The 27182-nt window shown below is 53.1% G+C and overlaps 7 protein-coding genes across 7 annotated transcripts in view; 3 read left to right on the plus strand and 4 right to left on the minus strand.

Moving 5' to 3' along the window:
• Positions 1-799, plus strand: part of SPBR_09156 (AAA family ATPase) — a gene marked incomplete at both ends in the record, with an annotated part of 2565 nt that extends 1766 nt beyond the window's left edge. The window contains one exon of the mRNA XM_040767282.1: positions 15-799. Coding sequence (XP_040621573.1) covers positions 15-799 — 785 coding nt within the window. The remainder of the gene's footprint in view (positions 1-14) is intronic.
• A 125-nt stretch (positions 800-924) lies between these two features.
• Positions 925-1347, minus strand: SPBR_04504 (uncharacterized protein; the record flags this gene model as incomplete). The annotated part of the gene is made up of 1 exon (XM_040762787.1): positions 925-1347. The coding sequence occupies one exon, from the start codon at positions 1345-1347 to the stop codon at positions 925-927; it is 423 nt and encodes a 140-aa protein (XP_040621574.1).
• Positions 1348-5897: 4550 nt separating this feature from the next.
• SPBR_04455 (uncharacterized protein) lies at positions 5898-6532 on the plus strand (the record flags this gene model as incomplete). Its single annotated transcript, XM_040762738.1, has 3 exons — positions 5898-6021; positions 6081-6316; positions 6383-6532. The coding sequence occupies 3 exons, from the start codon at positions 5898-5900 to the stop codon at positions 6530-6532; spliced, it is 510 nt and encodes a 169-aa protein (XP_040621575.1).
• A 1293-nt stretch (positions 6533-7825) lies between these two features.
• Positions 7826-9411, plus strand: SPBR_04209 (uncharacterized protein; the record flags this gene model as incomplete). The annotated part of the gene is made up of 2 exons (XM_040762492.1): positions 7826-7893; positions 7998-9411. 2 exons carry the CDS (start codon positions 7826-7828, stop codon positions 9409-9411), a joined length of 1482 nt encoding a protein of 493 aa, XP_040621576.1.
• A 401-nt stretch (positions 9412-9812) lies between these two features.
• On the minus strand, positions 9813-11368 carry SPBR_04217 (tam domain protein; the record flags this gene model as incomplete). Its single annotated transcript, XM_040762500.1, has 2 exons — positions 9813-10540; positions 10615-11368. 2 exons carry the CDS (start codon positions 11366-11368, stop codon positions 9813-9815), a joined length of 1482 nt encoding a protein of 493 aa, XP_040621577.1.
• Positions 11369-16069: 4701 nt separating this feature from the next.
• SPBR_04210 (FAD dependent oxidoreductase family protein) lies at positions 16070-17647 on the minus strand (the record flags this gene model as incomplete). Its single annotated transcript, XM_040762493.1, has 1 exon — positions 16070-17647. The coding sequence occupies one exon, from the start codon at positions 17645-17647 to the stop codon at positions 16070-16072; it is 1578 nt and encodes a 525-aa protein (XP_040621578.1).
• A 4213-nt stretch (positions 17648-21860) lies between these two features.
• On the minus strand, positions 21861-22091 carry SPBR_04521 (uncharacterized protein; the record flags this gene model as incomplete). Its single annotated transcript, XM_040762804.1, has 1 exon — positions 21861-22091. The coding sequence occupies one exon, from the start codon at positions 22089-22091 to the stop codon at positions 21861-21863; it is 231 nt and encodes a 76-aa protein (XP_040621579.1).
• Positions 22092-27182: the final 5091 nt, after the last annotated feature.

The raw sequence follows: 27182 nt of genomic DNA on the forward strand, positions 1-27182 counted from the left end.
ATCTAACTATCTAGGCGACGGTTTGACCATCCTGTTGAGCGGCCCGCCCGGTACCGGCAAAACCTTGACCGCCGAGGCCGTGGCCGACCGCACGCACCGGCCCTTGTTCTACCTCCAGGCCGAAGACTTGGGCATCAGCGCCGCCACGCTCGGCGCCAACATCAAAAAAGTCTTTGAAATGGCCACCGAGTGGGACGCCGTCATCCTGCTCGACGAGGCCGACGTCTTCATGGCCGAGCGCCACCCGCAGGACATTGCCCGCAACGAGCTCGTCTCCATCTTCTTGCGCGAGCTCGAGTACTTCCGCGGCATCATCTTCCTGACCACCAACCTGTACGACACCATCGACACGGCCTTCCGCAGCCGTGTCAGTCTGCACCTGCTGTTCCGCCCGCTGTCGCCCGAGGCGCGGCTGTCGGTGTGGCGCAAGTTTTTGGCGCGTGTGGAGCGGCCCGCTGCCAAGGCCATGGCGGGCGCGGAGAGCGACGACATTGCAGGTCAAGGCGAAGGCGAAGGCGAAGCGTCCCGTCCCGGGCCGAGCTCCCTCGCGGTCGTGAAAGGCAGCGACGCCAGTGCCCCCGAGGCGACCGCCGCAGTCTCCATCACGGACGAGGAGCTGCAAGAGCTCGCCGCGTGGAGCCTCAACGGCCGCGAGATCAAGACGGCCGTCAAGATGGTCACAACCTGGTGCGCCCACAAGGGCCACGCCATGACGCTGGAGCGGCTCGAGAATGGCATCCGCGTGACATCGCCGCACTCGACCAAGACGACCCAGGACAGCAGCGATCTGTATGACTAGGACGTGGCGTAGATCCAGTCTGGTCGGCTTGCGGCGTAGCACCCATATCTCCTTTTGTTCATAATCCATAATGCAGTTTCATGTTTCGTAATGTCATCACAATGTCGTTTTGTTCGTGCTTCGTTTCACACGTTTCGTGACGGCGAGTTTACCATGTGCGTCGGTGTTCGTGCTCGTGTCGGCGTGTGAAATCGTTCGTCGGCATAGAAAATATCGTGCTCGGCGTGCACATCCATATCCACACCCATGAACGTATCCATGCCCGTCTTCTCGTCATATCTGTCGCCGTCCACATCCGTGTGTCGGTCGTCGTAATCCGGAAACGCAGTCGCCGGCAGCTCAATCGTTACTCGTCGTGGTCGCCCGTGATGGTGGCTGCCGGCTCGGCGTAGGCCGCCGGGCCGGCGTCGTCGGAAGGCCACCACACCCCGAACAACGGCCGAAATAGTGCCGACGAGCACCAGCAGGGCCTCGAGGCCGAGGAGGACGATCCACACGCGGTTGAGCAGGCGCTGTTCGTCGTCAAAGAGGGTAGCGATGGAGAGCATATTGGGATGCTGGCGGAGCGAGTCGAGGCTGCGTAGTGAGGGTAACGAGGGCAGAGATGTGAGCGATCGTATGGATGGCAACGAGGGAAGTGAGGGTCGGAAAGAGGAGGGAAAGGAGGATAAGGAAGAAAGGTTGAAACAGGCTGGCAGATGCATCGTGCGAGAGGAACAGCTGAAGAGACAGGGAACAACCAATAAACGCTCAATGATATCGAGGGAAGAGCAAGTGAGGTCACGATGCCCGCCGGCAATGCAACAGACAATGAGAAGCGATCAAAGAAAGGACAGCAAAGCACACAGGAAAAGGGAGGGAACAGTACAGAACGAAGCAGAGAACCAACAGATGGAATCCAAGAAAAGAACAACAATCAGATAAACTCTCGGCCGACAAAGAGAAAATGCAAATGAACGAACGCGGAAGGATTGACGACAGTCAATGGGCCGTTGAGAGACTCTCTTCTGGCGTTTTCTTCTCGCCGCCGCTCTTCATTCTCAGGGGGGTGCTGCGACCTTTTATTCTTTTGTCATTCTTTCCTTTTTCTCATGACTTATCTTTCACTGTCGTTTTTCACTTCACCGTCTCTTTTTCTCGCGCGCACATACCGACCGCTCTTTCTTTCCACTTTTTATCGCTTCGGTTTTCCTTCGTTCTCACCTACTTTTGGACCTCGTCCGAAATCGTTGACCTTCGCTGTTTATTTATCCTTATTTGCTCACTCTCTCGCACACAATTTGCTTCTTTCACTGTGGATTCGAATGTACGGTTGTGGACAGGCCCCTCTCTTACCGTCGTCTGCTTTGCCAAAAATGGCACGTCGAGGCCCGCAAAAGACCGCAAGGGGCATGGCGGGATGGTGATGAAAGAAGAGGGGCGAAAAGCGCGATAGAGCGCAGATGGAGCAATCAAGAGTGAGATGGATGTTGATGAATTATGTACAGAAAATAGGAAGTATGGGCATATGGGCATATGGGAATATGGGAATATGGGTATTGCGCAATATGGGAGACGGAATCCATAAGAGGAAACTCAAAGTGGATAAGGGGAGGAGGCAGCAAGGAAAGAGGACATAAGGCTTTGGGCCGTAGATTGAATTGCGTCGCACGGCTGCGTAGTTAGAATGGAACAATAAACCTTGACAAAACAGGGCCTTGACTGTTTCCATATTTCTTTCCTCCCAAGCATTCCCTGTTTTACTGTCCAACAAGTGACGAAAACTGTCGCAGCCAGACGCAGCGAGACATGAAGTGAAACGAGTGAGAAGAAAAGAAGATGATGAAAAAAAGAAAGAAAAGGAGGTAATAATTAATGACAAAATGCTCGGTACATACGTAAAAGACACAATGGACAAATCAATCGGTTGAATACCGAACAAACACGTGGAAACATTTGAAAACACATATCCGTTTGGTTTCTCCCAGAGGCGCAAGAGTCGCAGGAGTGTGGTGTATTGAATTATGTGTTCTCTTTACGCCGTCCGACATGACATCAATTTATCCGGTGGGCTCTACGCTGCGTCTCCAAAGCGATTTTAAAAAAAGCAAAGCGGAATTGAAATGAAGAGAAAGCGAGTAAACCCAAGCGATCATACACTATTTTTTTCCCCCGATTTTTTTGGTTTTTATTTAACTTGTATTTTGTTTAGCTCTTTCTTTTTCCTTTCCTTTCCTTTCCTTTTTTTTCTTTTTTTCTTTCCTTTCTTTTTTTTGTATTAAACTTCGAGACATGAATATTAAAATACAGCAAATAATGCTACTCTCCTCGCAGCCTAGAACGAGTATTAACTAACGAGCCGTGTATGTCGTATAATGCCGACGTTAAAAAGAATGAGAATTGTCGTGCACTTTGGTGGCTGTGATCCGACACCGGAGCCCGGCGCTGTATTGCCAGTTGACTTGTCCCAATGTGAGACTCTCCGAGACTACGTCGTAAATAGGCAGTTCTGTAGACTTGGAGTGAACGACAGTCGGCTTAGACTCAAAGCCCCTTAGATTGCTCTATCTCATATCTCACCGTCTACATTCTCATGCTCGTTTTCTCACCAACGGATGCAGAGGCCCTCGTGCGCACCTTCCCTGGTCGAGAGCCAAAGACCAGAAAGCACAAAACAGACCCGCTTTCCCCAGTTTTTCCCCAGGATTTCCACCTGGCTCACGTCCGCCACGCCCACTTTGTTCCCGTGACCCGTACTTGACGCCAAACCCCTTGGAGCGTTAGCAGCCCAGGGAGCTGTTTGGACACTGCCGACAAGTGGGCCATTGCTGTCTGATGACGGCTGCTCTCTGCTGTTTCTCTCGTCCTGGGCGATTACTCTTCCGTTATGTCTAGGCCATTTCCAAGCAAAGCGCACCCACCAAGGTCCTTTTTCCTCCAGTGAGACTTCCCCTTTAGTGGACTTACTTCGTATATATGCCCTTCCTTAGTACTTCTGGTAGGTGCCTGCCAAACTCTTTGGTTCCAGGCAAACCAGCGCTCGGAGGAATACAGTTCGCTCCTGCCCATTGACGTTCGTACGAATCGACGACCCACTTCTGACCCACTCGTAGATTCACAGAGGGAAAAGCTCTCTCCTGCAGCGACGTGCAGCCACCTCAGTGGAGCCCCTCTTTCATCATCTCACTCTTACATTGTTTTCCCTGGTCGGGCCATTATGTCACTCCTGCCACGCCCTCCTGAGCTTCGTATTTAATTATCCCCGCTCTTGTGTTCCCGCGCGACCGTTGGGTGGTCACGCGATTCAAACCAAGGGATGGTGAGACACAGCCAGAGCTGCCTGTTTGCTTCCATTTTCCTTTCCTGTTCGTCTTTTGTTGGGCTTTCAACTCGGAGTCTTGTTTGTATCCTTCCATTCATAGGTGGATGACTGGTAAGACCTGGAGGAACCGTGAAAGAATGCGGGAGGCAGCGTTCGATACAACCACCTCCAGGAAGGGACGCGACGTCCTGCACCAACAAACAGCTACAAGGGGAACCGCTGTTGGCACGCCGTAAGGGCATGGCACCTTCCCCACTCGCCAAACGGGAAATCACATCACCTGCCCCTCTGCTCCAGTCCGCGCCTTCCGTGTGAGGTCATCGAGGCAGGCGAAATCCAGAAAGAGGGAGATACCACAGCCGGGCGGTTATGCACATCTGCAGGGAGGAGCGATGCACAAACGCAGTCAAACCAAAACATCTCTCGTCACAGCGTTCTTTGGGTTCCAGACTGCAAGACGTGTTGCAGGCAACTCGCTTTGTTCACTGGCGACATGTATTGGGGGTGTGTCCCATTCGCTTTGTTTGAGGGGTTTGGTGCGCAGTGCCCATTCTTGGAGCGCGGCGTAAGACTGCTCGTTTCCCCCTCTTCTCAAATGAGGAAAGTACTCGTAGTTCGAGCTTGGGAGCTACGAATTGGCTCGGCGCACCCTGTTCAAAGCAACATACGTGGGCATTCCACATTGTCGCCTGGCACCGTGGCAGGTGATCGATCGTCCCTGCCTTCTGCGCATTCGCCCTCGTTTGCTCCTTCCATTTCTCCTCTTCCCCTCTCTAACGAAGTCTCGATAGCTTCCTCGCCCTCTTACACAGCACAGCAGTGGGCCCAGTTCGATGCTAGCTCGTGACCTTTTCCTTTGTCGTTCTTGCCCGTTTGGCCCGTCTCTTTTCATCGGCCTCGATGATGTCGTAAGTCTCGCCTAATGGCAAGAATGGGCCGCGGCTTCCACTTTGGAGCTGCTCTGCCGATGATCCCTCCCCTCGTACGGGGGCCCCCCTCTTGCCTGGCGCGAGGGTGCCGTGCCCAGGGCGGAAGGCGATACTCGTAGGAAAGATACACATCATTGCGTGCCTTCCACCACCACCACGCGAGTCACACCTCCTTACCTATTGCTCACGCAACCCTACGACATCAATCGGCCATTCACATTCAGCCCAGTTTCCCGCCAGTCGCTCCTTCCCCTTGGTTGCTTCTCCCTGAGCTGCTTCTGCGCATACATGCACACCCCCCCTCCCCTCCGTTACCAATCTGTTTTGAGTTTCCCCTCTTTCTTTCCTACCTGAGGCCCTACCTCGCTCTCGGATTGCCTTTTCTACCATTCAACCCCTTTTTAAGCTCTTACCTCCCCCTCTTTCTTGTCCTTCTACTCTCTTCCTCTCCTCTCACCATCTTCACTTGAAGCTTCCCATTACCACACATCACAACAATCAAGCACTCCCGCTCATCTCGCATCATCCCACACTTGCTGCAAGATCTCGGCATCTATCAAATCGCTTTGTAAGTCTATTTTGGTCCTTGCCTCGCACATTGAGCCTCAAGCTCAAATTCGTCGACTGCACATCCATCACTGGCTATGTGGCCCGAGAGTAATTGCTCATAGAGCCTGTGATATTGTGCTTGATGCTACGGCCATGCTGCCAAACTCAACTCATCGACTCATTGCCTTGTCCGTTCGCTAACGATGTCTGCTCTTGGGGTGTCAGACCACTTTCAATCCATTGCCACTATTCCTCCATTTCGAGGAAACGTACATCTTTTCAGCCCACTACAAGACATCACAACCACCAACTCCCCACCATGGAACCATTGTCAAAGGTCGATTCTGCCGTCCAGGGTTTGTCGTCGTCGCCTCCCAAGGAGAAGGGCCACCGCAAGACCGGCTCAACATCGTACCCAGGAGTACGGAACATTAATGATCTCGGTATGTTTCGAGAGAGTCTTATCGTCTTATTGCATAGAACATCTCTAACCATGCTCAAGAGGCCGAGGGCATTGAGCTCAAGATCGCCCCGGAGACACAAAAAACGGGATGGAAGATCAACACGTCACCCAACTCGATTGACGAAAAGGATATCCTGAAAAAGCTCCTGACCACGCCACCAGTCAAGAAGATTGACCTGCAATTCCCGTTGGGCCTGGAAGTGACCGCGCGGAACATGAAGGGCGTCACCATCAAGGACGCCATGGATGCTATCCACAAGGCATTCAAGAAGCGGGTAAGTCTATCTAGACATCAAATGCAACCTGTTTGTCGTTCCACCAGGCGGGTGCTAACAAATTAGGTTGACGACGAGCTCGACCTGCCGTACCTCAAGGGCTTTGAGTGGGACAAAGAGGAGTCCTGGACACGCCTGATTGTGCACCTGCAGCGGGAGTCTTCTGCTTCTCACTCTGGCGGCCAGGGTAAGAAGAAGAAGAACAAGGACGAGTAATGAATCCTCGGCCCCCCGGGTCCGGGTGGCGCGGTCGACACCGTGTGCCTTGCCTCTAGCATGCCTTTTGGTGGCACACGGGAAACACCGCCCAGCCCTTTATGGACATACCGTACTATTCTTCATTTTCTGCCTTCTACCTCTCGGGGAGGGCATTGAATCCGACCAGAAAGAGGCAGCCAGCTCCTGAGCGGCGCGCCTCTGCGAGGCAAGCCGTCCACGGGCAGCGTCTTTCGCGTCCTTGTGCAAATCACCACTTGTGGAAGTAGAGACTTTTTTGAAAGAAAAGAGAACTAGCCCAGGAGGACTAGCAAGTAGCCGGATCAATTGACTCTTGCTACAAAAGTACTGGCTCTCCAAATGATGGTGACAAGTCGTAACACTGTAGGCCCCGTATTTGGGTCGCTCATCGCACATCTCAGCAGAATGGTACGCTGGAATGCTTCGCACATGGTAGAGCTGCACAGAGAGCGGAGACATGCTGTAGACATGAGATGTATCAGACATTCATGCAAGGTACGACAGGGGACGAAGTTGGAGAGCTCCAAACGTACTCAGGGGAACAGCTTTGGGGGCCGCGTGCGCGCATGGCTTCGGACCAAGGCTGCAGCCGTTCCTGGCGCGTACACGGTCTAAAAGAATGGTCCGGGTCTATTTAATGTAGATTGGAAGAGATATACAGAGATTTTCTACATTGTGTCGAGCTGAAGGACGTGTCCAGTGTTGTGGTGGCTGCCATTCGTGTCAGATCTCGTGACCTGGCGGCACAGGGATGCAGCCAGTGGCGTTAAGCCGACAGCGCGGAATCGCCTTCCTTCGGCTAACATCGGTGGCGGCAGGCGGAATCCCATACTGAGAGCAGAGGCCATGGCCGTTGTCCCTCTTTTCGTCATTAACAGGGTCGTCCAACACCATGCGACTTTAATCACCAAGTCACCCTTTGACAACCGCGTACTTGTCTGAACAAGGCAACTGTGGACGGTTGGACGGCACCCCACGGGGTAGCCGGGCCATTCTCCAACGTCAACGGTTGGTGGCCACCCACAAAGAAGGGATGCTATTGCCTTTTTATTATTTCGCTCTTTATTGTCTCGGAGGCAGAGGAGGCAGTCTTCTTTATGTTGTTCGTCTTTTGTCTTTCCTCGTAATATTTAACCCCCGTTTTGAACCTGTCTTCTTCATTACCTCGCATGAGCATCCGTATCCCCATCCGCATCAGCATACACTCCGCACGCATACTCTTGGATAATCAATTGGAACTGGAGACATCCCAAACAGCTCGCATTGCCCGCCATGCCGGTCACTGACTTCAGCGTCAAAGAGAAGTACCGTTACCAGAACGGCTTCGATTCGTATCACGAGTACGTCTTCTGTGCCAGTTCGTTGCTTGTTGTATTCTGTCTGGGGGATGGAGAGCAGTTGGAGTTCTTCGTTTATGCTGACCCGTCTCGTCCCCGAACCCTAGGACCGAAGCTGTCGCGGGTGCCCTGCCGATCGGCCAGAACTCTCCCCAGAAACCACCCTATGGCCTCTACGCCGAAAAGCTCTCCGGCACCGCCTTTACGGCGCCTCGCCACGAGAACAGGCAGTCATGGCTCTACCGCATCACGCCTGCCTGCTCGCTCAGCCCCTTCCAACCCGAAGACGACGCCTTGACGCACGACAACAAGGACACAGACGCCCTTCACTACCTGCCCGACCAATTCCGGTGGGATCCGTTCCCGTTGCCGGATCCCGCGACCGAGCCGACCGATTTTGTTAGTGGCCTCCGCCAAATCGCCGGCGCCGGCGACCCGACCCTCAAGCAGGGCCTGGGCATCTTTGTCTACGCGGCCAACCAGTCCATGGACAGCCACACGGCCTTTTACTCGGCCGACGGCGATCTCCTGATTGTGCCGCAGGCGGGTGTCTTGGACATCCGCACAGAGATGGGCTGGCTGCTGGTCCGGCCACTGGAAATCTGCGTGATCCCGCGCGGCGTGCGGTTCCAGGTCCACATCGCCAAGGACGACAATGGTGGCGGCATGGCCCGCGGGTACGCGCTGGAGCTGTATCAGGGCCACTTCCAGCTGCCGGAGCTGGGACCCATTGGGTCCAACGGGCTGGCCAATGCGCGTGATTTCCAAGTTCCCGTGGCGTGCTTTGACGAGCCGGTGGCGGCGGCGGCGGCTGCACACGCCGCCGAACCGGCGTATGTTCTCCGCGCCAAAGTCAACCGCCGCATCTACCGCGCCACGCAGCCGCACTCGCCCTTTGACGTCGTCGCCTGGCAGGGCTTCTACTATCCGTACAAGTACGATCTGGGCCGCTTCAATGTCATTGGCTCCATCAGCTTCGACCACCCGGACCCGTCCATCTTCACCGTCCTGACCGCCCCCTCCGAGCACGCGGGCACCGCCGTCGCCGACTTTGTCATTTTTCCGCCCCGCTGGCTCGTCGGCGAAAACACGTTCCGGCCGCCCTGGTACCACCGCAACACCATGAGCGAGTACATGGGCCTGCTGGCGGGCAACTACGACGCGAAGAAGGCGGGCACCGGCGGGTTCGTGCCCGGCGGCGGCAGCCTGCACAACACGATGAGCGGGCACGGTCCGGACGGCCCCAGCTACGAGGCGGCGCGCAACGAGCCGCAGCCGCAGCAGCCGGCCAAAGTGGGCGCGGGCAGCTGCGCCTTCATGTTCGAGACGTGCCTGATGCTGGGCGTGACGTCGTGGGCGCTGACGGCGACCAACGCAGAGGCCGGCGACGATGCGGCCTCGTCCGCAGCCGAGACGGTGCTGCAACGCGACTACGTCACACACAGCTGGGGCAAGCTTCCGCGCTTCTGGCAGCGGCCAGAGAGTGCCGGTGCAGCAGACAGCCACTTGCTGAAGCAGTAAAGAAAGGGTCGTTGATGGATACGTTTGGGGGAAGAAAAGATCGCAATGAAAATAAGGACCCTGGATAAAATGAACTCAAAAGGACTGGATAGTTTTGCCACATTTCAGCAGGATAGATAATTTAGGACGGAAGAATATGACCAAGCATCAAATCATGTAGCTGTATGTGTCCATGCAACAATGTATGTGAATATTTTATCGTTAAATGCATGCACCAGGATCCAAAGCCGGATCCAAAAGACCAAAAGACCAAAAGACCAAAAGACCAACAGACGGAAATGCCCAAGCAGCCGTGCGTCCACAAAAAAGAAAAAAAAGACCAAAATGACCAATGTTTCGTTAAAAGTCGTTATATCGTAGCAAGCATATCTCGTATCGTCTCCTTCCGCACTCTCCTACATCTACACCATTGGCTTCTGTGCGTACGTAATGTGCATGGGAAAGTATGCATGCACCGATTTGTCCATGATCGCCTTGCGGACATCCACCAAAAAGATCTCGATCTGCGTCGGCGTCCACCCCAGCCCGTCGGCCGTCGTGCCCAGAGGCCGGTGCGACCACCCGCGGAGACCTTCCAACGTAGCCTGCCGCAGCAAGAGGCCGCACCGCCGCATCTCCTTCTGCTCTGGCCAGCCGCCGAGCGGGCACTTGTGCCGCACCGTGCGGATGCCCGTGAACCCGGCGGCCGCCAGCTCCTGTGACAGGATCATGTCCATGCGGTGCGGGTCGCCCGGGTCGGCCGTGATCGCGTCAAACAGGTCGCCACCGGCCAGCCGTTGGGAGGTCCGCAGGCCCATGCCGACGTACCGCGCAAAGTCGCGCAGGGCGTTGGGCGCGACATGGGCCGGCGGCAGGGTGCCGTCGTCGCAGCACATGAGGGGGACGAGATCCTGGAACTCGACGAAGCCGCCTGGTTTGAGGTGGTGGAAGGCGCGGCGCAGCAGGGCGGCGCGGTCGTCGACGGCCCAGAGGGAAAAGCGCATGTGCACCAGGTCAAACGTGTTGGGCGGCAAGACCCACTCATCTTCAAAGTCGTCAATGGTAAAACTGACATTGGGCGGGATGTAGGCAGGCTGGATGGGCGAGAGGTCGATGCCGCGGACAACGGTGCTGGGGAACTGTTCGGCGACTGTTTTGTGTTGTTAGAGAGCAGGGACGATAAGAGAAGACAATAGACGCGGACAAAAAAAAAAAAAAACTCACCATCCATGGCCCAGATGCCTGTACCGGTTCCCAAATCGTACACCATGCCGCCGGACTTGAGCTTGGCATCGACGGGCGCGTAAAACAGCCGGTTCTGCATCAACAGCAGTGCTATGCCGTGCTTCATATCGTCTCGGTTCTTTTCCGTCTCGTCGTTGGGCAGGGCGTACAGTTTGCTGCCCCGTTGGCTGCTCGCACCGGACGGACCTACCACGTTGGAGTTGGCCGGCGACGTGGGCGGTGACCGTTGAAAACCGTGGAACTGCAGGCCGGCCTCGTAGACGTGTTCAGCCACAGCGCTGGTGACGGAGGATGTGTAGTAGTCTTCGCCGGCCGAGGCGGCGGCGGCGGCCGCCGCTGCCGCCGCATCCTCTTCTGGTGTTGTGGTGGCGGAAGGGTGGGCTCCGGCGTAGTGGTCATAGTACCCGTGGCTGCTGTTGCTGCCCTCGGCGGCGTAGTACCCGCTAGCATCGGTACCGTCGGTATAGTCGTAGTAGTACGCGCCGGTTGTCGGGTCGTACCCGGTGTACATGCCGGTGGGGTCGGGGCCCGAGACTCCGTCTGCTGCCGAACCACCACCACCAGTCGCCGCCTTCTTTCGAGGATTGCTGCTGCTGCCATTGGTGCCGCCGCTGTGCCGAGACGAAGAGGAGGAAGGGTGGCCGCCGCCGGAGCGGTGCCGGTGGCTGCTGCTGCCGCCGCCATGATTACGGTGTCGACTGCTGCTCGAGGATGGTGGTGAGAAGAACCCCATTCTAGGCGACAGGGGAGTTGTGTATTGTCGGCACCACAGACGTATGTCAAAAGGTGGCAGTTGCTGCAACGCTTGAAGTGCAGCTAGATGGTGACCTTGAACACAAAAGAGACAAAGGCCGTTTCATTTGCAGGTGAATTGATGGCAACGGGGTGAGGCACGACTTCGGGGATATGTAGGTGGCTGCTGTTGGAGATGCACGTATGTGATGGACAGTTTGGCGTCTGTTGGTATATAAATGAAACAGGCAAAGATCGGGCAATGAACGGCTATAAAACGGTACAATGACGGAACATTGTCCCGGAAGGGTTACGTGATGAAGAGGGCCAAGAAGAGTAATGAAGAACAGGAGAAAGAGACGATGTCTAAAGTGAGAGGGAGGGAGAAGACGGACCCGAGGGTTTGGGAACGACAAATGTATTTAAAAACGTAGGGGAAGAGGGGGGTCCCAGGACTGACGAAACGGCAAAGAAGGAAAGAATGACCCGAGATAGGGGGAATGACAAGGAGACACAGACAAGGAAGGAGTGAACCAAGAGGTCGGGTCCGTGGACTGACCCAGGAAATGGAACACAGAAGGAGCGACCCAGCAGCAAGGGATTGTCCGCAGACCGACCCACGCCCAAGTACCAAAAAAAGCCCAAGAAGGATGAGCACTAGAGAACAAAAGTGTATATTGTAAAACAAAACGACCCGAGTGGAAAAGAGGAAATAGGCCGGAAGCTAGTCGACGTGTTGTCTGGCGTGCTGTCGCTTTTCATGCAGAAGAGGAGTCGATTTTATGGAGCCCCAATGTGGCGCCAGACGAGGAGAGCAAGAGGAGAGTAAGAGATAGTAAGAGGAGCAACAGCAAAAGACGATCATAAGACAGTTGCTCGAGCCCGTCCGAGTTTTTACCACAGTAGTCGGGTTTCGTTTCGTTTACGACGTATTTCAAATAATTTCGTCCGTGGTCCCATCCGCCTGGGTCCCGCTGGAGTCCCGCTTGGGTCGTCTGTCCCAGCTAGCAGGTTCGCAGCTAGTATCAAAAGAGGAATTGAACGTCCGAGGGGAAGGATATGGAGGGTCGATCATCCCGGGAAAGAGGAAGGAGGGGAGGTCTAGGGGAGGGGCGTTCCAGAGGAGGGGAGGACGCAAGGGCAGCAAGGGCAGAAAGGGCACGCTCCGGGACAGACGGTGGTACTACGGAGTTTTGTGTTTGTGTTTATGCTTTTCGAGTGCCGAGTTTGGTTCCATTCGTCTGGGCCTTTTTGGTGTTTTCCTGGTAAGAGCGTCATGTCTTGACCGCCTCGACAAACAGGACAGGCAACAAAGCAGTAAAGCGGCAACCCAGCTGAGCGGATGAGACCTGTTGCAGACGTGCAGACCGAGTGGAGACGAGGACCGGTGAAGAGAAGCAAGCTACAGGGGAGAGAAGAAAGGACTCGAAGAAAATAAAAACAAAGAAATTAAAGGAGAGCAAGGAAAGAGGAAAAGGGTGATGGAAACAACCAAGAGCGGATCCATACCGAGAACTAGGGCCATGTTTGATGTGCTGTCCCGACAGATTGGGTCCACGAGGCGTCCACAACAGCCTCATTTTTGCATCGTTCTGTTTCTCGCGTGTCGTGTCTGTGGCGGTCCGACTTGTGTACCCAACTTGTCATGCAAGAGAAGGCAGGGCCTGAGTTGGGAATAGATGCGGTCGTACAAGAGAAACATGTATGGAAATGACGATGATCCAAAACCAAAGAGCCACAAAACAAAGCGAGCAATTTGCAATTCTTCACTGTCTCTTGCTCAATTTACAGAGTACATTGTACGAGAACGGAGGTCCTGTCTCTGCCTTTGCCTTTTCATAATTCCTTTTCAACTCCTTGTTCCTCAAGGACTTGGCCCACAGCACGGGACAGGTAGAGGCGGCACTGGAAAATGAAGGAACCAGGGAGCGAAGAGACGCACTTCAGAGACAAAAGGACGGCGGCCCGAATGAGGAAGTGAGTGACAGAAGAGGGGGCCGCGGTTAGCAAAGGTGGAGGAGGATGGAGGGGCCAACGCAAATATGATCCACAGCAGGTTGTGCATTTCATTTTGCATGGGAATGTTTTCCTGTGGCTTGCATCGACGGAGGCAAACGGCCGAAGAAAGGACGAGTCAGAAACAGTGCTTGGTAAGACGTTGAGTCTCAGGGCAGTTCTGGAAGGTTGGCAAGAAAAAGGAAAAGAAACACAGACAGACGGAAGAAGGAAAAAGCGGTGACAAATATGCTAAAAATGGAGCAAAAAGCGACAAAGAGACTCGACAAAAGGAAGCATCGCAATGGACCCGTCTGGAATAGAGGCCCCAGACTGCTGGGTCGTTGTTGCCAACAAACTGGAGTTGTTGTTGGACAAAATACGGGGCACAACATCGGCCGTCAAGACTATTATCGAGACAGAGTCTGGAAGAAATAAACATTGACCGGCAATATTCCCAAGCCAGAGGTTCGTTTTGTTTTCCTTTTTGAATAAACTTTGACACAAAAAGGCTGTACAAGATGCGAGTAGGGTCCGAACAACTCAACGTTGCAAAGTCGCAAAGGAGCCTGAACAAAATGGGCCCAGATCCCGACAGAGTGGGTGAACCCGAGACAGTGGTCGGCACCGAACGACAAGACAGAGATGGTGCATGGGCAAAGTGAGAAAACAAGACGACTGGAGGAGAGGAAAGTACACGAGGAGCACAGGCCTCGTCCTGCTATTCTATCCAGTTAAACCAGTCCTGGACGATGCAGGCTCTGCGGATCCGTTGTCCGCGGCTGGTATGACAGGGTCGGGCAAAAGTTGGGGGCCAAAAATATGAGGAAAACACCGAGAAGGGGAAACCGAAGAATAAAAACGTGCATGGGGTAAACGAGGTGGTGACTGAAACGCAGTCGTCCCTCATTTTGGGATCATTTTGCGCCCACAGGTGGTGGCGGCAATTAGTTTCTTATTGGGGCGTGCAACCCACCACCGATGCCACCAGTACCACGAATACCAATACCACATAGCACCAAAGCCACATTACCTGATGACCACTCAAACGTCTCCGTCTCCCAAAACTGCAGCATGCATCGCAGCCGCAGGGCGAGTCGAAATGTAGACAGCCTGGGCGGACGAAACAAGGCCCTCTGTCTTCTTCTTTCATATATGCAATGTAACGCAACCCTGACCTTTCCTTCTGGCGTCTGGCGGTACATCTTTCTGGGTGCAGAGTAGAACGAGCTCACAGCAAGACGAGACGAAGAACAGAACACTGACGGCCAGACAATCATGTGCGAGTGAGCAATAAAACTAAACCCAGTCTCATACACTGCTGCATGCGCTAATGCGCGAGCCAGGATGGGAGGATGGAAAGATGGGACCCCAGCGGCGATCCCGCCCCAAGCGACAGGTTTTGCCAATGAGTCGACTCGACTTTTCCCGTGGTGCGTCTGCACGGTGAGACGGTGTCGTCCCCATCCGCTGGCACCGTTTCCACTTTATTTTGTAGCCCCCTGTCGGATTTCACAGGAAAGAATTCCGCACGGCATGCAGTTGTATTATGTTGTCGAAATCGTGCGTTGTCGGCACGACAAAGTACGCAGTACGATGGCCCGGATCAAAAGGAGAATGCATGCGAGACATGCACGGCGAGGCGGGGTCCGGAGGTAGGGTCGTAAAGAGACGGCCGAGAGCGCAAAAATAGATGACAAGGAAGAAAATAAGAATAAAAAAAAACAGAGCTCAAAAGACGACACACATAGTCTCAGCTGGAAAGTCCCGAGATTCTCGGATACGAGCTTCTGAATCGGGAAACCAGCTGCAGGCGCGTGCGGCTGGGAACAGAAACAGAAGCAGGAGAAACGAAAGCAACTATGACGGGGTTATGAACAACTCACGGCCGGAAGCGAGCCTGTGCCGCTGCCGGTCACACAAGGGCGGGCACACCTTGTTTATTTCTCTAAATATATCCAAGCCCTTTCCATGCTACCAAAAGAGTAGATCTTGCCCCAAAAAAGGAGAACGAACGCCCGCAGTCTGCGGCGAGCCCCAGGACGCTTTCTGGGTCTATGTATGCTCGACGCCAGGAGAGAGGGGGTTGTAAAGAGAGTGTGTGTGACAAAGAGAGAGAGAGAGAGAGAACAAAAGCATTTCTTCTTGTAGGCGAATAACGTTTTGTGCTCGCTTCGTAGGAAGCCGCCATGGGCCAAACCATCCGCCACCACGACGCACGCCACGACCAACGACAGGTGCAGACGACAGACAACGGCCGACACAATGTGCAGGAGACGGCAGGACAGGCCAGGGTGGCTTCTGAGAGTGACGTCGGACGAGCAGGTTTTCTGTCGTACAAGCGAAGCGAGTGGTAAGAGGGCAACACTTGGAGTGTATCCAGATCGGTGCCAGTGCCGGTGCCAGTGCCGGTGCCAGCTTGTGCGAAAGGGTCCATGTGCGCAATATTCGCCCTGCAGAACAGGATACTGTGGTCACAACGGCAAATCCAATCCGAGCGAAAGGAAAGGCACGACTCAGGCTACGGTTGCGTAGCAGGAAGGCGAACGAGACCTTTGCAGCGTTTCTATGCGTGTGCTCGTGTGCTGCTTTGTTTCCTGAGATGGGAGACGGTCCGATGCCGTTCAACATCAATCTGCATTGTGTCAAAGATGTGCCGGTAGATCGTAGTCACTGCTTCCTCCACCATTCCCACCATTCTGCCCGACTAATGCAACCGCCCCGCAAACCGCAGCTTCAGACGCGCCTCTGTCACACGGAAGCAGTCGGGGAACCACTGTCGTAAGCCGGCATCCTCCTCTTGTTGCTTTGCCTCGTCGTCCACCTCCGCAGATTCGATCATGGCCGCGAGTGCCTGTCCGCATGGCCACGAGTAGGCCATTCCGTGGCCCTGGAACGCACAGCACAGCCAGAGGCCGCTGCTGTCCCCCCCTGCCGACACGGGCGACGGCATCTCACCCACCAAGGGGTACCCGTCTGGTGTGTAGCCCATGATCCCCGTCCACTCTGCCCGCACACGTCCGTCTGGATGATCTTCCCCCCAACCCTGACCAAAGTACCGTATCGGCGTCTCCCGAAGGTACGCCGACACCGTCGGGTTGAGCGTCGTGTCGTCTGTCGAGCCATATTCACAAAGGCCGCCCGTGCCAGCACCGCCCACTTTGGTGGTGTCGGCAAACTTGAGCCCACCGCCCATCACAATGTCGCCGGCACACGTTGACCCGGGCGGCCGCGCGACCATGTACTCGTAGCCTTGGTCGTAGATGAAACTGTACGTGGTCTCCAAGGCCGTTTTGTCTGTTGTGTCTGTTGTGTCTGTTGTGTCACCGCCGGCGCCACCTCCCGGCATCTTGCTGCCGGGCCGGTGCATCGTGATCTGTCCGCGCAGCGGCACCACGACCCCCTGCAGCGCCGGCACGAGGTGTGCCGTGTAGCCGTTGGTAGCCAGCACGACCTGGCGGGCCGAGACGGTGCCGCGGTCCGTCACGACGGTCCAGCCGTCTCGGTGCTTCTCAATCGTCACCACCGGCGTGTTCGTCTGCAGGTTGAGCCCCTTGGCGAGGCACCGCTTCACAATGCCCACTGTAAACCGGTACGCCGACACGCTGCCGGCCGGGTACCGCACCACACCGCAGATGGATGTCACCGCGCCCGTCGCTGCATCCACATGGTCGCTGCACGGGAACTGCGCCAATGCCTCGTCGCGGCTGTACAGCGTGTACGCCGCCGCCGGGTCGCCCGCCGGCATCGCCGCTTGCATCGCCGCCACCGCCTCTTGGGCCCGGGCCCACTCTGTCGGGTCGTACACCACATCGAGCGTATCGCAGGGGTGGGAGTCGCACTCGACTGCGTCCTCGCTCGGGTCGTCTCCGCGTGGGAGCGTCCCCGCCAGCCGGTGCACTCCCTGGATCGCAGCCAGCTCCAGCCGCGCAATCTGCACCGCCGCCTCCACGCCCAGCGCCGCCGCGTGGTCTCGAAATGACCGGTACGACGCCGCCTTGGTGTGCCCGCCGTTGCGGCCAGTCGCGCCCGAGCAGGCCTGACGGGCTTCGAGCATCAGCACCGACGCTCTCTTTGACGACGCCTGCTGCCGCTGCTGCAGTTGCAGGTGGTATGCAATCGACGCACCCGTGATGCCGCTGCCGACAATCACGATGTCGGCAGCCGCCGGCAGCTCCGCCGTGGAGCGCAGGTCGGCCACATCGGCATCGGGCGGGTCCTGCCAGAAGGGTTTCGTGGGGTGTGGGCGCGGCAGCGTCACGGGGATGCGGGCGCGTTCGTCCATGGTGGAAAGGGATGAGTAAGAGACAGCAATGGACAGTGCGCTTTTGCGTCTCGCTCGCTTCCTCCTGCCTTCCGTTTCGTGTCTTGCTATGGCTCCTTCCTATTGTGTTGTCGTCGCCAGCCTTGCTCGCTCGCTCCTGCCCTAACAAAACGCACAGTAATCTGCACAGCACGAGTTCCCCTCTCTAAACCGATTGTCCAAAACAGGAAGCCAACAAAGCAGCATTGATAACACTAGCGATTGGTTCAGGCCTGGTCACACAGCCAGGCACATGGTTGATCACGAGGACAAAATTGCACGAAGAAACTGCGTGTGCGGTCACAGCTTTTGCCTTGCGCCTCGAGTACGCCTCATGAGTGTATTTTTTTTTTGTTAGGTTGTCCGTTTCTCTTCTATTACTCCGTATTTGTTCTGTGACCTCCTCGATATTGGAGAACTAGATGCATATCCTTTTTTCGTCTTATTTTAGAAAATTATATCGGAATTAAAACGAAATGCAAAATGAGGCCAACTTGTTATGGGGATCTCGATGGCAATCAGGAACCGTATTTCAGATCACCATAGTCATAAAAAGAGTCACAGTTCTGTCATATACTTCCCATGACCGTCACCGGATCAATAATTAGAAACAAGAGCGACCTATTACTTTATCCTATTCAACTTCCAAGCACATAGTCAGCCTCATTCGTGAAACTCTGAGGCTTATTTTAACACCTCATCGCTTATGAGGAGAGGCATGTGACCGAGTTCTGCTGCGTTTCTGTCCAACTTTCCGTGCTTTTCGGTGCGAAACGAGAGGTACTTCGATTTATGACACTCATGAGGGGTGTACAAAATAAATGCTGAGGCTTTTTGGAGGCTGTGAAGTACTTTTGATGTAAAGATACAATCCTCGTTTTGCAAGGAAATGGCGAGATTGCTAGTAAAGTTAAGAGTAGTGTCGTGAGCAAACCACGCCTGGCGAAGCAAGGCACATGAACGATTGGGCCAAGAAAGAAAGAAAAGCAAATACGAGGGCAGAGTACGCTATGAAAAAGTAATCACATGCTACACTGCTATCTGCTTTTCAAGAATGCGCTGTGTCATGTCTAGTACGAAGATGAAAACAAAAGACAGTCCTGTCGTGACCCTTCAGAGGGCTGTCATCGCGATCCAATCGATGGCCAAACACTGGTTTTCAGCCTCGTACAGGCCATCCGTGTCATTTTTGGCTGTCTGCGACGAGGCACAGGACACGCGCTACTTGGACGACAACCAACGGCCGGCCTAGGTTCTGTTGCAACTGGCCACTCTCCCACTCGTTGTCTCACGCGTGAGACGGCTGCCTACGCGAAGACTGGACGACACCCTTCCAACCCAAGTGCGCCTACACGACCGTGAACATTTACTGGAGCCAACGGTGGGCAACTTCACGCCGCTGTGGTTATCATTGGCGGACGGCAATTTTTCATCATGGTTTGGCTTTACTGGCTTACTACTGTGAATTTCTGCCTCCTTTTTACTTTTGCGCATGACAAGATATATGTACAAGCCAGTGATGGAAAAGGGGAAGGGCGGAAGCGAAGAAGGGGGTGGCAAATTCGACTTGTAAAATAGCTCGTCAACTACGGAACGGAGCGAGAGGCGTCTTATTCGTGCTAGTGCAACTCTTGAGACGACCTCTTTCTTGAAGAAAATAGGAGAGCAATTGGAACAGTAAAGAAAAAAAAAAAAAAAAAAAACCCCAAAATATTCACAAAAATGAACCGAAGGAGTGGCGAATGACTCACTTTTTGGGGGGAGACAAACGACAGGCGAGTGCAAATAGTGGCATATAGTTGCGAAGCAGAAGGGCAACAGAGAGGCCAATGCATGAATCAAACTAAAGAGAAAGTCGAAGAGCAGCAAATCACATTTACTAACAGTGTATGTCGTACTCCGTATTTCACATCTTATTTAACCCCCCTTTCCAGACTTGGAGCCAACGCCAGGCATTATCGTCAGCTTCGATTCATCAGTGGTTCCTTTGCGGCCCAATCACACTATGAAGAAAGAGGTACTTGTGAACAGATGGGGTGTGTACACCGTAATTTGGATGAAAATAATGAAATATAATTTGAATGTACCTTTTTGAGAATATAAAATGAGAGAAAAGTGGGAAAGTAGTGGCTACAAAAACGGGCAGTGCAAATTCAGGCAAACAAATAAAAAGTGTCGGTCAAGCGCAAAAATCGATGCACAGCGCACGATTTGTCAACAAAACGAAAATAAAAAACGAACAAGTCACTTGTCTATGGAAACCCACAGAAGGACTGTGGAAGACGCAGTAGTCATTTACTGAGGCGAAGGAAACCCCCAAAAATAAAATCATGCAGTCTCACAAGACGTTGCGCTCTCTGGTTGGCAAGAGTGGCCGAAAAGTTGATCGGAACGGACACGCCATCAGATGAGAGACGTTGTTGCAGCCCAACGATCACGTGGGGACACACAGCCACGACCCAACGGCCTGGAAACCATAAACAGCCGTGTAAGTCGAGTCACATCCCTTGTTCAGTCGCTGGAATCGCGTTTCCAAGGGGACAACGGGTAACAGAAATCTTAGAAGAGAACGTCAGAAATACTCTGCAAGTATGTACGTCTTCTACATCAGGGCTGTGGTGGATTTTAACAAAGACAGCCAAGCCACACTCTTCACTGAAACCCAATCAAGCAACTCGATTTGGTCCTGATCCATCTGTCTTTGACCTCCTTTCTTGCGTCTTCAGCTACAACGCGTCAATCTTTGTGCTTGGTGATCCCTCAGGTCCAGATTTTGCCGTCGCTCTGCCTCGCCTTTTAGGGATAGACGGGACCACACAAGGAAATGAACGGACATGTTGTTCTGTTCATCCGAAGCGGACAGATTGGGCTTCGAACCTGTCAACTATGGATCGTTCCTTATCACCAGGATCCCGATGCCGGAGCATTTCTAGCCTTTGAGTCCACGACAGAGACCCATGGCGGGGTGATGTCAACAGTGAAAGACGCAGTATCATGGAACGAGAGGGGCACTGCTGATGTGGCAAGCTGCAAAACTTGATGTAGACGGTACATGTATCAATGGACTCGGCCAAACCGAGGACAATGCAGCATGCAGATGCGGTAGTAGCAAGTGTTAACATTGTGGCTTTCGGGGGAATTGATGTGGGTTTTCTCCTGCCATGCCATGTACGGCGATGGGATCAAGATGCCAACTGATAAGGTGCCAACTGATGTGGTGCTATGTGACTCATGGTGAGCTGCAACACGGAAACAGTACTGGCAGGAATGGATGTTCATCTGAGAAAATAGGACAGGGTCACGGTCCATATGCATCATATGCGTTGTAAGCCATATGCCATCATGCAGGGAGTCGCTCACCATGATGACCACAACTTTATGGTACGCAAAGAGCAATCACCAAAAGAAAACCAGCGTCCATCTCAGGACATATTAAATAAGAATGGCATAAGATGTCGATTAAGTAAACAAGCAAACTCAAGACATCGTGCGCCGATGCTGTCATGGCAGTGATATTGTCAGTGATAGTGAAGCAAGTCAAATGAAGAATGGTCGAACGTCACATCAAGCGTGTTGTCTTTTGCCAACGATATTGTGCTCCTACCACTTCACGTCTTTTGATTTGCCTTTACTTGTAAATCTTCCTCGCTGATAGTGTCATTTCTGTTCCGTTTGGAAACATTGATAACGATGTATAGCAACAAGCAATCGTGCTGAGGTCACTACTGCCTGTTTACGCCCAACGTGGATACAAGAGTCTCTGCTATTCTGACAAGAGGAGACCTGCCGAATGTTCTATCCGGTCTACGTGCTGCATCTCGGAGCATACGACCGGTCCCTTGGCCCGTGTCCGGTCGTAGTTCGGTGGACAACGCATGATGCAGATGGAATCTGCAAGCGAAGACAAATACGAAAACTTGGAAGTCAAAATAACAGTACAAGGAAGAACGACACGAGGGAAGAGGGGCAATGGCACATTGTGTCTGGATAGCTACCCCTCCCGGTTGTCGGACGCCGACCAGCACTGAGGCTCGATTGGATCACAGCAAAGCGGACAGAATATCTAAAGTGTCGGTGAAGGTTACGGGGCGGCGGAGACCATGCAAGAGGTATGTTGATCATGTTAACAAGGAGGCCTTCGCAGTAAGGGGCGTGCGGGTTTGGAGTCAAACAAAACCATTGTACTTTCATGAGTTTACGCTGTGCAGCCGACCAATTCGACCTGGCCTCCACCGGCTGGCCGTCTTGTTGATTCCGGGCCCAGGTCTTGTCGGTTGGCCAGAAAATCGTGTTTTGTTGTGACCCAACCAAAGGCCATCGCGGCATGGCCAGGGCGGCCGCGGGCCGGGTCAGTCCAGCCCAGACCCGGCCAGGCCAGGCCAGGCCACACCAAGTGCGATCGATGGAAGAGGGAACCACCAAACATGGCCACTGTCAATGTCAAAGTGACGACTGCCCCTCCATGGTCACCATTTTTGGACGCGGTGAGAGAAGAAAAGACACCAAATACAACAGCAACAGCAACAGCAACAACCGGCAACGGCCGACCTTTTCTGCATTCAGTACCAACCGACACCGTAGGAAATAATTCGACCCAAGGTCAAGCAAAATCGTAGGGGCGTGTGCATGTCGGCGCTGCTCTTGCATGCAGAGGACGCTGGGCTGATTTATTTCGCTCGCATGTGTCGCTTGTTGTGTGGGTGAGTGTGGACACCGCCCATTGGTATTTGGCATCATCGTTGCAGCGGCTTGCATCACGCTAGGAAAAGACTGCTCGTGTGCTCGCCTGCACGATGAGCTCAACGGTGGAGTAGAATGGTCACCTAGGGCTGGATGGAAACAGACAACAAAGCCCATTCGGTGGGCTGCGGGCCTTTGTGTTTGTGCATTCGGCGTTGCTGTCGTACCGCCTGTGGCTTTACGATGTACGAACGATGCATCTTATGTGTATGTCGGAGTGGTATCCTTCAACTGTAATTTGTATGCTGTAATGCTCTTCCTGCCCATCTTACATCTTCTGGGACAAGTGTCTTTTGCAGGGGTAGGAAACGGAAACGGCCATCCGCCAGTTGTCTCTTCTGCTGCAATACTTCGTACAGCGCTGTGTCAACACGTTAGATTTCTTGTTTGAATTATTCATCATACCGACTTCTCCTCTTCATCCTGTTCCTCCTCCTCCTCCTTCTTCTTCCCACTGTGACTCATTCTTCTATCTCATTCTTCGTGGACAAAAACTTGTAGAACAATCACGTGTGTCGTCGGCAATAGGAGACGGAGAGAGCAAGAAGCGCGCAACACCACATAAACAGAAGAAAAAAAAACGCGACAGGGATATTGATCCCGGCATATATAATTGCCAGGTACGGATTAGCGTAGGAAGGGCAGAGAAGACGGGCTGCGACTGCACTGTCTGCAGCTGCCTGGGCGCGACAGGGTGTAGTTTACAGCATGCATCAAGGTGTTCAGAAGGGGAAATAAAAGTCGAGAAATCGAGACATAAGAAGTGTGGGTGGTGGCCTCTCGTCACAATTCACAAGTTTTGCTGTCAAGTTAATGGTGTTCATGTATGGCTACCCAATCGGGGGGCGGACCGTGTTTTGGTTTGTCAGGCGTGCAGGCACCGCGGTGAGCAGCAGCGAAACCTCGTCTTTTCCATGTCCTTTGCACGCTCGCGCAGACGCATGGCATACTCCGTACAACGGAGTAGATTGGACCGCAACGCAGGACGCCAGTGACCAACGACACGACGACTTGCAGGGGAAAATTCTCTGGACCACTTCTGAATGAGCGAATGGGGCTGTTTGCAAACGACATAATGTACGTCGTCGAGCCTGTTGGCAGGGCTTTTTTCTTTGCCCTGTGAGTCAGAAGAAGAGAATAACAGGGACGGAAAATCAGTTGCATTCTACTCGAAATCTCTAGCAACCTTGAAGTTCATTCCACGACGCCCTCTTGTTTGTTATGAGACAAATTGTAGACTACATTGTACACCGCGTTGAAATAAGAAGACGGAAGCGAGAGAACGGGATAGGAGACCGGATGAAAAGAAACAGAAAATGACAAAGGGTCTTTTGGATAAAAACTGAAAGGGACCAACCGAGAGGGTTTGTGTGTGTTTGGCAGGGGTGTGATGGAAAAGGGGGTGGGAGAATTGTGGCAAAATTTTCTGTTTGGGATTGGACCTTGGTAGGGCAAGGGATCCGAATAAGACGAGACAATGGAAAAAGGAGGCAAAAGCAAATGGACAGCAGGAAATTCGTTGCCGTCTTCACACCGCTAGAGCATTCAGCGGAGACGAGATACGATGTACGTCGTACAACGAGGGAATGTGAAAAGAAAGAAACAAAAACAATCGGTGAACGACAACAGAAAGGTCGGAAACGTTTGAGTAGGGCAGGTGAGGCAGGAAGCGACGGCTATGATTCACTCGGTTCGGCTGAACAATAGCCAAAACCCCGTTGTTTACGTCTTAAAGTCCCTCGTCTTTTTTTCATCTTTTTTCATGTTTTTTTTTTCCACTGTTCTCATTTGCTTGTCCTCTATTCTACACCCTTTCCGTATTTTCGTGCCTTGGTACGTGCACGCGAGTAATATCAACAGTAGCCAGGGCCCAGGCCAAGCTGCACTCTGTAGCCCGCAAGGATCCTGGACCAGAGTCTGCACGGAGTTTCTTTTATTTTGCCGAAACGACAAAAACAAGACAGGGGGAAGCAAGTTTGTTGGGAAGTCCGTTGCATGTTTACTTTTTGACGGCAGGCGACTGTTGCCAATTTAAGGAGGATTACGTCGCACGTCTGCTACGTATGTTGTATGTTGTATGCTGTATGCTGTATACGCAGCACTCATACCTGTACGAATATCTCGTACCGCGTTCCTTTTCGGTGGAAGGGACAGATGGGGCACTTTCTCGGCGCAATTCCGTTCCTTGGTGTTATTTTGAGTTCCTGGCATTTGTTATTGTTTTCTTTCCCTGTCGTTCTCTCTTCTCTTTTGTATTCTTGCGCTTTCAAATGGAGGGAGTCATAAACGATTATTCAAATCACAACGACGAGGTATTATGTATGACTCTTTCCAATTCTACCAGTTCTTCCCTCTTTTTTCTTCTCTTGCCTTTTCACTCTTCTGTTGTTCCCTCTCTCGTAACATACCTGCCAGGCCGCTGCTCTGGCTCGTCTGGGATCCGAGGGTCCCCGCTTGTTCCATTCCTTTTCCATTTCCCAAAATTTCGCCCGATATTTGGTGCAGCTCCACTATGGGCGCTAGTCTAGGGGGAAAGTTGAAGTGTGGACACTCTCATCGACAAAGCGGGAAAGAAAAAGGAAGCCAGAAATAAAAAGAAATAAGAAAATAGGGGGCACAAATGTGAGCACTGTTTGTGCAAAGTTACACACCCCCTTCGGTCAAGATACTTTTTTCCCTTGCCATGATTTCTTGTCTTCTGCGCCGCGCCGGCATTTGTCCCGTCCTCTCTTGTTGACTTGTTTTTTTCTTCCCTCTTCTTTCTCTACAAAACATGTACGGATCGTCTCGCCCGTGCTTGACACGGCCTGACTGGCATCTTTTGAGACTCACCGACACTTTGGGTGCGCGTAGATCTGGTCAGAGACACACCGCATGCCAGGAGATGAGGAATGGGAGGTGACAGGAAAAGTCGTACGACGAAAATTGAAAACGGAGATCAAAACGGATGCCATTTGCGAGATTTTAGACCGTCCAAGTACGACGCGATATTCCGTACTCTGTAATTACGTCCAACTTCGGTGAGCCCAGCCCACAAAATTAGTGTATCGAAAAAGCGACGGACTGTCAGACTACGGGACGCGGAAGACGGGACGGGGCCGCAAAAGCAGGGCAAAGAAAGACGAGAAAGTAAAGGAATAAAAAACAACAAAACGGGGCCAATTCTACACACCTCTAGAAAACACGCCAAACGCGCTGTTTTTCCCACGAGGTTCGCGGAGCGGCGTCTCCAGGACCAGGCAGGCTGAAAAGATGACGTTTGGAGGCAACTGAGCCAAGGGATGGGCGAGTGTGGGATGCCTCTTTGGTGCTGTTATTTGGCCGTCTTTTCTTTGCATTCTCTTTAGGCACCACTGTCCCTTGTCCCTGTGGCGGGAACATACTTTGTACGTCGGAATTACATGTTACACGGAAATGGAAAGCTGCCCGTTGGTTGAACCAAAGTTTGGTACACCGGCCGTTCTGACATTTTAATTTTTGAATTTTTCGTTTGCTTTCAAACACCCGTCCTGTGTACAAGGGCTCTTGCATTACAACAAAAGGATTGGCAGAACACAAGACAGCACAGAGGAGGCTGGAGGCTTTACGACAAAAAGACGCAACATGCGGCGGCACAGTGCAGCTGATCTTACTCACCGTCTGTCTTCCCGTGCCACTGTCGGACGTATGTCGTACGCCGTCTTGTGCTACGCTCTCCTTGTGGCGCCTGCGTGTCTCGCTCGTGTCTCGCTCGTGTACCGAGGACCGTCGTACTTTCGTTCTTACTGAAACAGCCTTTTGCCATGGCGTTGTTCGTACAAGATGCATGTTGCCTCGGTGTACAACGTACTGCGTAGCACGACGATGCATCCAACCCCATTTTGTTGCGAGAAGCAGGAGACAGGGGCTCAGGTGAAGAAAAATCCAGACATGAAAATTCACTGGTGCTTTGATAAATAATACCCGTCCTGGCAGCAGAGTCGACGCTGGCCCGTTCTCATTCTCTCTCTTCACTGCGCCTCCCTTTACCCAGCGATACCGTCCTAACGAGCATTTTCTTTGGAGCCTTCTTTTATACGCGCGCTCACGGCCTGGAGCCGAGGCTGGCTCATGGCTTTATATTGTTCTTGTTTTTCAGAAGAACCGAGCCATCCTGTCCCATAGTAATGGTCTCTGTTCTGCTTTGTGCTCCGACGCACCGTCATTCGCCCGACCGCTGTCTGTAGCATCGCCATCGCCAGTGGTATTAATGGGCCCATGTATTTTGTCTTTTGTCTTCTGCCTTGTCTCATGTACAAAGAGGTAAGCATGCATCATTGGCCGTTTTGTTTTTTGTCGAGAGGTAGTCATCATTCGAGATACTGGGACCAACGTGTCCATGGAACGGGCATGTTTGGTTCAATGAATGGCAGCAAATCTAGATGTCCAAAAGAGGTCAACAGACTATCTCTCTGTGTTTTTTTGTTTTTTTTGTCCTTCTCTAATTTAATTGCCGTTTGCCTTGCCGCTGTCGCATGCCCTTCACTTGCCTATATTTGCTCACCTGGCTCGGAGTTTATATTAAATTCGGAGACAAGGTTGTACACAAGACACGGGCCAAGAGGTAGACATTGCGAATAAATGACGGCAAAGGGGAGACAAACAGGGAGTCAAGAGGGTGGCTCATCTCGACGTGCAGGCAGCATTCTTAGTTCGTCGTTTACCTGGTAAACAAGACTGCAGACATGAGGCACAGCACGCATGCAAGTCACTCTTGCCTCGATCCGTTGATGGTGGCTGCGAAATATGCAAACATACA

The sequence above is a fragment of the Sporothrix brasiliensis genome (genome assembly GCF_000820605.1).
Source record: "Sporothrix brasiliensis 5110 chromosome Unknown Cont16, whole genome shotgun sequence".
NCBI classification, from domain to species: domain Eukaryota; kingdom Fungi; phylum Ascomycota; class Sordariomycetes; order Ophiostomatales; family Ophiostomataceae; genus Sporothrix; species Sporothrix brasiliensis.